At 39.9% G+C, this 15276-nt stretch overlaps 1 protein-coding gene across 12 annotated transcripts in view; it reads right to left on the reverse strand.

Annotated features, from left to right (window-relative positions):
• Window positions 1–15276, reverse strand: part of LOC122564315 (synaptonemal complex protein 2-like) — a 277458-nt gene that overhangs the window by 137477 nt on the left and 124705 nt on the right. For all 12 annotated transcript variants that reach the window (XM_043719015.1, XM_043719016.1, XM_043719018.1 and 9 more), the window contains 2 exons: window positions 13370–13434; window positions 1563–1608 (listed from right to left, as the gene is read on the reverse strand). In XM_043719015.1, the coding sequence (XP_043574950.1) occupies window positions 1563–1608; window positions 13370–13434 (111 nt within the window). The remainder of the gene's footprint in view (window positions 1–1562; window positions 1609–13369; window positions 13435–15276) is intronic.

A 15276-nucleotide genomic window follows, 5' to 3' on the forward strand; every position in this document is an offset into this window, starting at 1 on the left:
TAACTTTTAATTGCCCTCTGGGCAATTCGGGATTGGACAATAAATGCTGGCATGGCTAGTGATGCTCTCATCCCATGAATGAATCCTTGCTAACATACAAGTGCACACAAAACATATTTGCTGCTTTCCATACTAAGTTGCCAGATTGTACTCATTTCTGCACTGAAATCCACTGGTCAATATTTAAACACTTGATTCTTCTGAATATGGTTATCTAACATGCTAAGTAAATTTATATCACAAACACTATAAGCAAGTGATCCTTTACTATCTGTTGACAAATAAAATCAATGTACATGCCTGGTAAGAGCCTGATGGAAACACTATAGTCACTGCATCCTGAATAGGATTTTACCATCTCTACTTTGTTACAGCTGTCAAACATTTTTGAACGTCTCAAAACAAAAATCAAAATTATTGAATAACTCATCTTTAAAAAGAATTGAACAAAAAGACCAACGGATACAGGTGTTTAGTTCCCCAGCAGTGGCAGGTAGACAGGATGGTGAAAATGGCATATGGCACACTTGCCTTCATTAAGAAGTGCATTGAGTATATGAGTTGGAGTACCACATTGCAGCTGTACAGGACATTGGAAAAGCCACTTTTGGTGTATTGAATTAAATTTGTGTCTCCTTGCTTTGATTTGTCAAACTTATAAATCATTTCTGAAGCCTTTCGAGGATGTTACTGGAATTGGAGGGTTTGTGCTATTGGGAGAGACTTATTTACCCTGGAGCATTGGAGGCCTTATAGAGGTTTATAAAATCAAAAGGGCATGGTTAGCATAAATAGCCAAAAGTCTTTTTCCCAGGTTGTGGGGGGGGGGGGGGGGGGGTGGCAGAGTCCAAATCTAGGGTGCATAGGTTTAAGGAGAGAGGGGAAAAGATTTAAACGGGACCTGAGGGCTAACCTTTTCCCAACACAGAGGGTATGGAATGAGTTGCTAGATGAAGTGGAGGAAGTGGGCACAATTATAACATTTAAAAAAGGCATCTGGATGGGTACATGAACAGGAAGGGTTGAGGAGGATACAAGCCAAGTGCTGGCAAATAGGATCAGCTTAGGCTATCTGGTTGATCAGGAGAGGTTGGACTAAAGGATAGGTTTCCATGCTGTACATCTCAATAACTCTAAGGATTAGAAACACACAAAATAGCAACAGCAGTAGAACATTCGACCCTTCAAGGCTGTTCTGCCATTCAATATGATCAGGACTGATCATCCTGTTTCAACTTTCTCCCCATACCCTTTGATCTCTGTAGCCCAAGAAAATACATAATTTTTCCTTAAAAATCGAGCCATAACTATTTTTGTTTAAACCAAATCTCTTGCACAGTACATTATGTTGACACATTATACTTAAAAGCTATCTGTAATGCATCCTTTTCATAACTGTACATTCACATTAAAGTTCACATATTTCTCACTACAGGCATCACAATGCGCTAACAAAGAATATTTTGACAAAGTGTTACAATCTTAGCAACTCAAATTATATTCCAAAATGAATGGAGGCATTATTTTGCACATTATGAAAGCTATTGTAATGTTTTTCTTACCATATCTCCTCTTCTGCTTATTTTCTTACTTCTAGTTGCAACTTTCCTGAAAATTATGAAAATAGTGCAGGGAAATTTAGCAACCACCAGAATACCGATCATTCACATTATAGTCTTTCCAGCTGCATTCCAAATATCATATTTGTATGTGCGGAGCATCAAATTAGAACTCAATCTGTTTTCCATTTTAGAACCTGGTCTCATTTAAAAAGCAGAAGACAATCCACACTATTTCAATCTACAATTAACCCCTCCATTTCAAAGCACACACGTAAGTCTGTGTTCAAAATGAAAAAAGGTCAGGTTACCCAACTTGATAGACTATTATTCGGGATAGCAAGAACTCTGTTTTACAATCAAGGCTATCAAAGTAGACGTGACGGCATTACTGTTGGGAAGTGACCAGCTTCTATAAAATGAGAAAAAGTTGTGATTCAGGTGATAGGATTTAGGTCAAAAGGTAGCTCTTCAGTGAGAAGAAACAAATCTACAGATGCTGGAAATCAAACGTAAAACAGAAATTGCGAGAAAACTTCAGATCTGGCAGCATCTGTGGACAGAAAGAATTCAAAATGCTCACTAAAAGATAGTAAACAATTTAGATTTACACAGCAACAATAGATTAGATTATATTGATTAGATTAGATTACATTGCAGTGTGGAAACAGGCCCTTCGGCCCAACAAGTGCACACCGACCCACCGAAGCGTAACCCACCCATTCCCCTACATTTACCCAACACTACGGGCAATTTAGCATGGCCAATTCACCTGACCTGCACATTTTTGGACTGTGGGAGGAAACCGACGCAGACACAGGGAGAATGTGCAAACTCCACACAGTCAGTCGCCTGAGTCGGGAATTGAACCCGGGTCTCTGGCGCTGTGAGGCAGCAGTGCTAACCACAGTGCCACTGTGCCACCCACAATAGTAGGCTAGCACTGCTGCCTCACAGCACCAGGGTCCCAGGTTCGATTCCAGCCTCGGGTGTCTGTCTGTGTGGAGTTTGCACATTCTCCCAGTGTCTGCGTGGGTTTCCTCCGGGTGCTCCGGTTTCCTCCCACAATCCAAAGATGTGCAGGTTAGTGAATTGGCCATGCTAAATTGCCCATAGTGTGAGGTGCATTAGTCAGAGGGAAATGGGTCTGGGTGGATTACTCTTTAGAGGGTCGGTGTGGACTGGTTGGGCCGAAAGGCCAGTTTCCTAATCTAAAAAATAAAGTGCCAAAGACGACTGACTGGCCCCGTAATGTTAATTCCAGTTTGTGTCCACAAATAGTGCCAGACCAGAGTTTTTACAGCAATTTGTTTGCTAGTTCTTTGGTTTCATTGTCCCAGAATGCCACAATATCAGCTTCCTTCTAGACCACAGAACCATTTATCAAATATTACTAGATCTTCACCTGTATAACTCACTCCACTTGTTACACACTCCAAGAAATCTACGTCTAACTGAAAGTCTTTTACAATCTGAAACCTGTGCCCAATTCTCCTTCTGCCTTAAGGGCGGCACGGTGGCACAGTGGTTAGCACTGCTGCCTCACAGCGCCAGAGACCCGGGTTCTCCCACAGTCCAAAGATGTGCAGGTCAGGTGAATTGGCCATGCTAACTTGTCCGTAGTGTTAGGTAAGGGGTAAATGTAGGGGTATGGGTGGTTTGCGCTTCGGCGGGTCGGTGTGGACTTGTTGGGCCGAAGGGCCTGTTTCCACACTGTAAAGTAATCTAATCTAATTTAAATCTAATCTGCCTTGTAGTATCCAAAAGCAAAATTTCACACATTCATATTACAGAAACAAGCCATGTAGCCTCAACTGTGTGGGCTATTATTAATATCACACACATTCATATTCCAAATGTATTATAATTAACTCAGCCCACAATGCATTTTGTTCTATTCCCTCCTCCCTTATTTTGTAATAAGTCTTTCCTTAAATGTGACAAGACTCGATCCTTAAAATTCACTTGGAAGTGAGCTCTATGATGTGTAAATCAAGACCTCCTAAATTTTAGTGACTTCTGGATTCATATCTTGTGGACAAAACAAACTTATAGGAGTAAGGTGGCAGTGACCATACACATGGACTAGGTGAGTGAAAGTAGAGTGCTACAGTGTACATCTGTTAATTGAATTGGAGAGACATAGTCAGCAGTATTCTACAGAGTCTCAGTATTAAGGCCACAGTTTCCAATATGCATTAATGACCTGAACTTGAGTGCAGGAGGTTAAAAGTCTACATTTGCTGTTGACATCATTCAAATCTAACAATGAGATTCAGAACAACAAGGTGGTGAAAAGGGTAGATTAAATTTAATGCAGACAAATGAAACTGGATTTTGAAGAGAGGAAAACAGGAATAAAATAAATATGATGCTTAAAGGAAGAGGAGAGTTGGAATTTATGTAAAAATCTTTGAAAAGTTAGCAGGAAAAATCAATAAGGCAGTTGGGCAAAGTAAAACAATTTAGGGAGTTCAAATTTAGTATTGCTGAATAAAACTCAAAGATCTTCTGTAAAAGCTTGCACTCATCAGAGCACATCCAAGCATACCAAATTTCCAAGGGAGAAACAACATATATTACATATGGAAATTGTGGCCACTAGTTCCAAGTCAAATCTTAATGGTCGGGCAGTTGCCATGGAAAACACCAGAGATTAACATATCTCCTTTCTTTTGTTTAATTCAGAAAGAAATTTAGATTGCCGCGAAAGCCTCCTTCTCAATTTTACTACCTAGGTGAGTGATCTAGAAACATAATAGACTTGACGCAAGAGAGTCAGCCAGATGCCAGAATCCACTTTTCACATCAGGTTAGCTAATTTTACTGGACTTTCATTCAATAACTGAGTTACATACACACAAATTCTTAATGAGCCATGTTATAGATCACACCAAAACTAGTAGCCTAAACCCTAACGTCTATCTTCTTTAAAAGGCAAGTGGTTGACACGGTTGCCTCACGGCATCAGGGACCCAGGTTCAATTCTAGCCTCAGGCGATTCTGTGCGGAGTTTACAAACTTTCCCCATGTCTGTGCTCCCGTTTCAATCCACAATCCAAAAGATGTGTAGGTTAGGTGAATTGGCCATGCTAAATTGCCCATTGTGTTCAGGGATGTGTAGGTTAGGTACATTAGTCAGGGGGAAAATATAGAGTAATGGGTTAGATTAGATTAGATTAGATTAGATTACATTACATTACAGTGTGGAAACAGGCCCTTCGGCCCAACAAGTCCACACCGACCTGCCGAAGCGCAACCCACCCATACCCCTACAATTACCCCTTACTACGGGCAATTTAGCATGGCCAATTCACCTGACCTGCACATCTTTGGACAGCGGGAGGAAACCGGAGCACCCGGAGGAAACCCACGCAGACACGGGGAGAACGTGCAAACTCCACACAGTCAGTCGCCTGAGGCGGGAATTGAACCCGGGTCTCCGGCGCTGTGAGGCAGCAGTGCTAACCACTGTGCCACCGTGCCGCCCGGGTCTGGAAGAGTTACTCTTTGGAGGGTCGGTGCAGACTTGTTGGGCCAAATGATTTTTGGAAAAATATATATTTAGAAAAATACCCAATAGATTTTTTTTTAGAAACAGAAATTAGGTGCAGGAGTAGGTCATTTGGTCTTTCGAGCCTGCATCACCACTTAATATGATCATGCAATTTCAGAATCCCATACCCACTTTCATTTATACCCCTTGATCTCTTTAGCTGCAAGGGTCGCGTCCAGTTCCCTCTTGAATATATCTAACAAACTGGCCCTAATAGCTATCTCTGGAAGAATTCCACATGTTCACAACTCTGTGGGAAGAAATTCTTTGTCATCTCAGTCTTGAATGTTTTACACTTTATTGTTAGGCTGCGACTCCTAGTTCTGGACTTGGACAACATCAGAAACATGCTTCCTGCATCTAGCCTGTCCAGTCCCATCAGGATTTTGTCTGTTTCTATGAGAATCCCACTCATTCTTCTAAGTTCTAGTGAGTACAAGCCAAGTCGATCCAATCTTTCTTCAAAGGATCTGTTTCCATGCTGTACATCTCTATGACTATGTGCAGCCCTACCTTCCCAGGAGTCCTATGAACCTTCACTGGACTCCTTCAACAACAACTTCCTTAGACCAGGAGGCCAAAACTGCACACAATACTCAGGTGAGGCCTCACCAAAGACCTGTATACTTATAGCAAAACATCCCTACTCCTTTAGTCCAATCTCTCGCTATGAAGGCCAGCATGCCATTAACTTTCCTCACTACCTGCTGCACCTACATGCCATCTTCAGCGACTGTTCCACCATCTTACGCAGGTTTCATTGCATCTCACCGTTTACTAAACTGTCACCATTCAGATACTAATCTGCCTTCCTGTTTTTGCCAAAGTGGATAACCTCACATTTATCCATTTGCCAAGTGTTTGCCCACTCAGCCAGTCTGTCCAAGTCATCCTGCAGCTTCTTAGCATCCTCACAGCACACACTGCCACCCAGCTTAGGTGTTGTCTGCAAATTTAGAGATATTGCATTCAATTCCTTCATCCAAAACATTAATGTAGAATGTGAACAGCAAGGATCCCAGTAGTGAACCCTGCGGTACCCCCCTTGTCACTGCCTGCCACTCTAAAAGGGCCCATTTATTCCAACTGTCTGCTTCCTGTTTTATTACTGAAGGGTTTCTGCCCAAATTGTCGATTCTACTGCTCTTCTGATGCCACCTGACCTGCTAGTGCTTTTCCAGCACCACACTCTTGACTGATCTCCAGCATCTGCAGGCCTTACTTTCTTCCTGTCCACCAACAGTTCTCTATCCATGTCAATACATTACTTTTGAATGTAAAAATTTCCTTCACTCTCTCAGATAAAAAGTATCTGCCTCTATCTTCTGATTAAGTCCAGCCTTGAAATAAAAGTTTCTTGTCCCATATTCTCAATACGGTCTTTCATCCATGGATAAAGATTATGAATCACATTTCACAACTGTATTGACTTTGCGTTAACAATATATAATCATTGGGTACCATCTGAGTTTGATACCATCACTGAGTGAGCTCCATTCACTGCAACTTGGATTATATTGTCTTTGAGCATGCTTTCAATGTCTTTTTTAGCCTGTGACCATTTTAGCAGGTTAAGTAGATAAGGATGGTGCTGAATTGGAACAGCATTTCCTATATCTACATCATGTTAGCACTTCCCATGCTAGCCACCAGGATACATGAACACCAACTAGCCACAAAATGACATGACCCTCTCTCACTAGTATCCTTTACATATAGATGAGGACGGACACCACTTGGACTAGGACAACACATCCATCCTAGGCCAAGCCAAACAGAGACATGCTAGAGAATTCCTAGAAGCATGGCATTCCAATCAGAACTCTATCAATAAACACATTGACATAGACCACATTTACCACCCTCAAAGAACAGGAAATGACATCAGCAACACAAGGAAACCTAACCACAAATAGAAAGCAGGTCACTTACACCAGTGCTTCACCGGAGGCTCACTGATGGTGACAAAACATCTGAAAATTAACCTTCCAGCTTAGAGAGTAAACTAACACCCAGAATAACAGATTTAACAACTAAACAGCATCACTTCCAATATAATAACATCCCACAAACACACCCTTGGCCAAGACAGATTCAGTAAATAGATTCCTCACATGCAACATTTCCCTGGTCTAGGGGCAGAGAGGGCGGGGGGAGGGGGGGCGCAGCCGAGAGACAGAGGGACAGAGTCAGACAGAAGGATGGAGTCAGACAGATGGACACAGATTTGCTGTGGGGGCTGAGAAATGTGTAATTGCTTCCATGGCCAACTTCAAAACTAACTCTTGAAAGCTAAACTTGATCAGTGGTCAGGGATAAGGGATTACAACTACAACAGGCAGGTAAAGCTACAGTGCACGCAGGAGCCTTAGTCTTTGCTCGTGTAAAACAGGTGAGAGATTCTTTTATGTTGTCTGCCTGCAGAGTGGATGAGCAAAATTGACTATGGTAACATGTTACAGAAATCATTCAAATGGAGAGCGCAAAAATTAATGCAGTAGCAAAAGGGACAGTATAATGAGGGAATTGATGCTGCTCACTGCAGTAAAGGGCAGGAGTTCAGAAAGGTTGTGTTACCTGCACAGCACTAGTGTTCAGAATATTAGAGCAGGAGAGAAAGTTAATGGAAACGAAAGGATCTATCCATTGTGGTCCATGTAGGTACCACTGACATAGGCAAGACAAGGCAAGAGGTTTAACTTAATCAATGAGTAGGCACCCAGGTTAAGAAGAACCTCAAAAGAAAAAGGGATACAAAGCATAAATCTATGAATAGAAATAAAACAATAGAAATAAATAAGAGCATAAGGACTGAGTCATTGGAGATATGGCAGTACAATAGTATTGATTAAGACTTGAATACTGAAACTTACGATATTTTGGAAGTATAGGAAACTAGGAAAAGAAGAAAGATAATTCTCTTATTGAATTATGGTATTAAGATAACAGAAAGAGATAATCCAAGTTCAGAAAACTAGAATGCACATGAAGCAAAAAGTAGAGGTGAGAAATGATAAAAGGCAAAAAAAAACAAAAATCAGTTTTGGGAGTGGTGTACTGGCCCCGTGATATATTTAATCCTACCAGGTGGTTAAAAGGAAGAAATAATCAAAGAATATCTGCAGTGCAGATTTGGCCAATTGAGTCTGCACTAACCCTCTGAGAGTATAGTAGCCTACTTCTATTAATTTGTGTTTGAATGTTCGTAATCAGTAAAATGATTAACTGAGCATAGATTCTCTTTCTTCAACTTTAAGAATTTTCTTTGAGTACAAGCTAACTGACTTTGGATTATCCCCATGGGTAAACATAACATTACATTTTCCAAACCAGTGAACAGAAATATTCAGGCTCTTGGTCTACATCTGCAACCTCAACAACTTTGGGAAGTAATTTCAGCCTTGAACACGCACTTTATTTAGGCATGAATTTTCACAAAACCAAAAGACACAATTGATCATTTTTCTTCCCTTGTACCCATGTTTTGCTCCATGTTGGTCACGGAATAATGTTCATACAGGTTGTCTTTCATTGAGGATGGCTGTACTTTGAGCCATTTAAATTAGTCAGATAACATATTGGCTGCAGAATCTAGTTTATAAACATTGTGGTATGCCCATTCACTTCCAAGTTTACACTCCAGCATTTAATTCCAGCATAAACCATTTCTCCTGGAAACATTTCTCCTCCTCATTGAGGGGTTATCAATTCCTGAATCTGCTTTAGTTTCACTGAAATTTCCAGTTACTTCACGATCATTTTTTTTTTTGCAAAATGCCCCACTCTACCACCATAGTGGCATTATGACACCTCCTGGGCATTTCTGTGGTTTGTTCGATTCAACGACCCATTAGTTTGGGCAAAGTGAGATTCGGCCGTCATTTCACCCCAGTAGTAACAGGCAAGTGAATGTCTGGGTTCAGTAATTCTTTTCACCATTTGAAGAGTAGCTTGGGCACAAATGTGATACTAGTCTTGATTGGACTACTTGCCATACATTCAAGACTATTTCTCCACCCGACAGATGACTATGCTGGATTTGTTCAATCTCTATGATCCTATTAGAAAGTTTCACCGTTATCTTAGACTTTTTATTTGACTAAGGACAGCGTTGAAATTTATGTTGTTGAATTCCCTAACCCTCTATAAAGTGCCCAATATTTTCACTTTGCAAATGAGGATCGTCATCAATCATCTGGAACAATGACTGAAGTGTGCTTTCAGGCATTCTACAATCTCACTGGTAGGCTAGTCTATTTTCCATTAGTCAGAGAGAAGATAATTATTTTGTGCAGGAGCGGAAAGGTCTACTTCCAGCTATTTCCTCGGTCTATCAGGGACGTCACACATCATAAGTGGATATTGCCTTTATTACAAGTGCCCTTTAGCTTGCTATCCATTGTAATCACTGCACTGATCCTTGATTTCATTGATCACATTTAGCTATTAAAACACTTCTCTTGCTTCCATCATATTAGACTCAACATGTGATAGCTTTCATGTATGCACTTCACTGACTTGTAGTACAAAAAGAAAACCCTCTCTCTAAGGTAAGGCTCCAGCCTGGGACTTTATCTTTATGGGCCTAATACTTCTATAACAACTGGTTCAGCCTTGATGCTTTCAGGCAATCAAGGTGATGGAGGAGGTTTATAAGAATTATCCCAAAGACAAAGGGCTTGTCAATATGAGGAAGGATGAAAGGGGATCAGATTGAAATTTATAATACTGAGTGGCCTTGATTGATTGGATGTGGAGATATTTCCACTAGTATGAGAGATTAGGATCCCAGGGCAAAGCCTCAGCATGAAGGGATAACATTTTAGAATGAAGATAAGGATTTCTTCAAAGGGTGGTGGATCTGTGGAACTTAATGCCATAGAAGGCTGTGGGAACTATGTCATTGACTGTATTTGAGCAAGATAGTCAGTCTCTTGATTAGTAAGGAATCCAGGTTACAAGGTAAAGGAGAATGGGGTTGAGAAACATAGCAGCCATGAACAATGGCAGAGCACATGAATTCTGCTCCTCTCTTTTATGGTCTTTCGTTATTACTTTTTATAACTTAAATAGTTCCACCTTACTGCACTGTTTGCTCGATTTAAAGGATGCCTGTCTTTCAGATTCAACATTTCTGTTTGGTAGATGACTTCCAGAGCAAGTTCAACTGTTGCTTCTCACTGAATTTGGAAGATTGCACACTGTCTAGGCATTCTCAACTTTATTTATTAACAACAGGCAGAACTTACAAATTATACTGGATTTCCCTGGCTTATATTGCAAAGCCAGGCAACACCTCTGAATGAAAGAGCGTTATTTGCACATATTTTGGACGAGATAGAAAGATATGGATGAACCATTGTCATTTTATCCTTCCTGGACAAGTATTGATTAAAAATACCAACCAGCATAGAAAATAGCCACTCACTCTTTGAATGCTGTTATGCTCAGACTGTGCAATGTGTGGAAGTAAATGCAACCGGTTGTCTGGGTTGCTCCAAGTCTCTCTCATTGGCATCCTCAAGGCATCATCATACATTAACAGTGGTGTTATCACCAGTATTTGTTTGACCGTCATAAAGGCTGCTTCTTGTACAGTATCTCAATACCACTGCATCTCCTAATTTGTATAGAGGTTCACACTCTGATAGCAAAATGAGGCAACAATTTAGCTAGATAATTCATCACACTGACATCATAGCACTGCTTTCACTCTTTTTGCTTGCTGCATCCCACTTACAGTTCTCTTCTCATCAGGGACAAGTCCTTTCACTGTCAGTATGAGAATTCCTTTTTGAATTCAATTGTGGGAGTGGGCAATTCTGGTTGGCCAGAATCTATTGCTTGTTTCTATTTGCTCTTGAGAATGTGGTGGTAAGCTGCCACCACTGAACTACTGCTGTCCATGTGATGTAATAGGTCTCACACTTCCCTTGAGGGAATGAAAAGATTTTGACCCAGCAGGAGTGAAGGAATGGTAATGAATTTCTAAGTCAGGATGATGAGTGGCTTGGAACGCACCATCATCTTTAGGTTTGTATGGAGAATGCTCTCTCAGTCACTTGAGACTCTGATCATAGTCTGGAACAGTTACTTTACACATGTCTTCACATCCATGCATTCATAGCTCATCTACAATAGTTTCTACTTCAGGAAGATCATATACATCATACAGCCTATGTCTTTCCAATAATCTTTGTTCAAATACTTCTTCATTACTCTCCAACATGTTGTTCGCATTTGACTTGGAATGTCACCCATCATAATGTCATGTCTCATGCTATCATATTAGAACACTTCAATTTACAGAATCTTAGTTTCTGCATATGTTGACAGCATTCTTGAGAATATGCTGCTATTGACCTTCAGGTAATTCTCTAACACCATGATTTTCAGGTCTCAAAACCTCAGGATTCAACTGGTCATATCATTGTTATCACAGAACAATAATCTCCTTCACCTATGACTTCCAAACATTTGAACACATTGAACCTTTTATTTGTATTACTTATGAACAAAAGTATTCAAAGCCTTCAAATGTGCCCCTGTTTGGCTCCTGTGCTCCTGAGAAGTTTAGGGTGCTAAACAGCTTGTAGCAGCCTTCTCCCGACATTGATAACAGGATTGCTTCCCTTATTTGCCCAGTCTTATTAACTGCTTGAAACAAAATCCAGTTTCATCTCATTTTTGTCTTTAATTTCCACACTAAAAGGAGTATGCAAAATTTATAGCCATTCTGACTCTCCCAGAAATTTAAAGTTGCATACTGTGGCGAGACATTTTGCTAGACTATTTCTTAAAAAAAAAGGAGTCACTTCGTACTTTTGATATCCTATTTCAAGTAAAATACTGAATGGTTGCTACAAGTAAAATTACAGCAAAAGCAGTAGAGGGTTATATCATTACAGTAAACCAGTCAATTCAGTGTTGAAATGTAATTTTTAAATAAACATCTGTTTAGGCAGAGACTGATCACCAAAAAGAAAAAAAAAGAGACAAGACAGACACTGCTACCCAGCAACAGCAAATTAAACCAGTGTCAGTACACAGATCCTCCTGCAGGGTAATGAAACCAATTCTGGATGTAGGTTTGTCCGCTGAGCTGCAAGGTTTATTTTCAGATGTTTAGTCACCATACTGGGTAACATCTTTAGTGTGCCTCTGAAAGAAGCACTGGTGGTGTAGCCCACTTTCTATTTTTATAATTGAGTTTCTTTGGGTTGCTGATATGAATTCCTGTCATTTTTCTCAAGGTTTGGAAAATGGGATCCAAGTCAATGTGTTTGTTGAGAGAGTTCCAGTTGGATCCATCAACTCGATCAACAAACACACTGACTTGGATCCCATTTACCAACCTCTAAGAAAAAGAACAGGAAATGACATCACAATAGGAAATGTAACCACAGAAAATGACATCACCAACCCAAGGAAACTCAAACATATAAATAGAAGCAGGCTAGACCACCAGTGCTTCATCTGGAGGCTCACTGAAGATGTTACCTAGTATGGTGATGAAACATCTGAAAATGAACCTTCCAGCTCAGCGAGCAAACCTACATCCAGAACCTCAACCTGAGCTACAAATCTTCTCAAAACGTGCTATTGAAACCAGTACATGGACCCTCCTGCAGGGTAATGGCAAACGTCAACGAACTTCACCGATGATACCTTTCCATTTTTCTGCGCATTTCTGCTAAACGGATTAATATGTTTACATAAAAATATGAATAGACACATTTATTACAATAATATCTTTTTTAGTAACATTTCCGATTCAGAAGGCAGTGTCTTCTGAATTCCTGAATTCTTTACACCTAACTGCATTATTTTTGAATAAAAATATCAAGTCAGATAGTTTAGCAGCATCTGTCATTACATTTTATCAGAACAGTTTTGACTGAATGGTCAAGACCTGAAATATGAACTATGCTTTTCACAGGTCCTGCCAGAACCAAGCAGTTTCAGCATTTTCTATTTTTATTTTGGATTCAAGGCATCTGCAAATGTTCTCATTATTCTAAAGATCGCTAATAGAAGGACACTGCAGGCTGGAAGAAACTCTATAAACAACAATTTTATAGTACTCTCAGGGGAGAGGTGATGATGATCTAGTGGTAATTAGATTGAGTATACCAGCAATTCCTACATTTCATGAACAAAAATAAAATTGCACAGGATTATGGCATTTGTTCCTTTACTTCCAACCCACTCCTCAAATTGTTCAAATAACATCAAAGAATAGTCAGCGACTTACGGATTGCGGTCTTCATCAAAAGACAGTCTTTTCCTTCCAGGAATTCTCCTTTTGGCTTCAGTAACCTGTAATTAGATTAAAAATTGAAACATCTTACATAAGATTTGATAGCATCTGAAACATTGAAATGGTGATGCTGGAGGTTGGCATACTTCCCTTCATCATGACATGGTCTAAAGTTAAAATAATCATTAGGCCTTGAATGCAAGATTACGGATTGATATTTTCTTTCAAACAGGAAACAGAATCATAGAATCCCTTCAGCACAGAAGCAGCTATTTGGCCAGAGTCTGCACTGACCCTCCCAAGAGCTATCTATCCCTGTAACTGCAAATTTGCCCTGGCTAATTCACCTAGCCTGTATTCAGGATCCAATTTATAGACAATCCACCTAATCTGCACATTTTTGGACTGTGAAAGGAAAGTGGAGTACCCAGCAGAAACTAATGAGCAACCTCGACACACACTACCCCAACACTGGGATCAAACTCTGACACAGATAGCAGTGCTAACCACTATGCCCCTAAAATAGTTTCACCAGAAATTACAGGGTACAACATCAGGTACCAAAAGGTGAAGGAAAATGTGCAGCTATTTTGAAAGCTAGATCTTACATCTGAGACCCAATAACTCATTATAGACATTGAAACTGCACTGCTGAAAGTGATAGTAAGTGGAGTTAGTGTTTGTACAGTACTTGAATACAATAGTTCAATTTACCCCCCATTGGGATTGGTAAATATTGACTAATTTGCTCAAACTTTGGAAGCTTCTTCATTTATAGTTTTAATTGGCAACCTGGAGTTGAAGATGAAACAATTAGAGGACAAAAGTGCTGTATACATTTTTTGCCCCTTTATATTGGTCATCCTTTTACTTGTCCAATTTTTTTTAGTATGTTGGTCTACAGGAAATACAAAGCCACAGAAAATCTACTTCAAGTAAACCAAAGGGATTTACATTGGAAATTCTCATCTCCATTAAATGTTTTTCCTCTGTCCAGGTTTTAACGATTGCAGTTGATCTCAATCTGGAGCAAGATTTGCTTCTTCATGAAAACCAACTCTTCAAATTGGAGAATTGTCAGGCTAGATTTTCAGGGAGACAAAGAATTTCACCTTGAAACAATTCTTCTGCCCTTTTGTTAACCACTTGCCATGGCAAAGCTCATGAGAGAGAGCTTGTTTTGGAAATCTGGTATCTGGCACATGGATAATGTAGCCTAGCCAACACTGCACTGCAACTAGTGCCTTAATACCAAAGATTTCTAGTAAGTGCATACATTCAGAGTTAGCATCATATCAGTGCAAAACATTCAAAATCGCAATCCGGTTAAAGAAAAAAATAGCTGTGAAAAGGAAATGAAAAAAACTTGCAAGGGATATCAAATATAATACATGTATGAGGAGAAAAATCATGGGCTAAAAGAAAAATGAAAGAATTGCAGATACTGGCAATCTGAAATAAAAACATTCTAGTGAAACCCAGGTCTGGCAACGTCTGTTAGGAGAAAGCAGAGTAATGTTGAGAGTCTGGTTCTGTTCATCAGAATGGATAGCATCTAGGAACAAAAATTGTATTTATGCTGAAGACAAATATTTTTCTTTGGGGGTGGGGGGGAGAAAAAGAGTGATGTTGAAAACAGGACAGGTGGAGGAAAAAAGAAAGAGGTGAAGATGGAGCCTAGACACAGACAGAAACATAAAAGGTGGGCAGAGAACAGAATTAATCGATAGTAGGCCCAGACAGAAGATTCACTGAATAAGTAATAATGAGCACTAAGAGGAGGAGCAAATAGGTAGGCTGTTCTGAAACCAACCCATGATCAAAACATGACCAGACACACTGAAGGTAGATAGAAAACATGTAAGGTTGGAATCATATGGTAAAGGTTTTGATGTTAAGTC

The sequence above is a fragment of the Chiloscyllium plagiosum genome, chromosome 29, assembly GCF_004010195.1.
Source record: "Chiloscyllium plagiosum isolate BGI_BamShark_2017 chromosome 29, ASM401019v2, whole genome shotgun sequence".
NCBI classification, from domain to species: Eukaryota; Metazoa; Chordata; class Chondrichthyes; order Orectolobiformes; family Hemiscylliidae; genus Chiloscyllium; species Chiloscyllium plagiosum.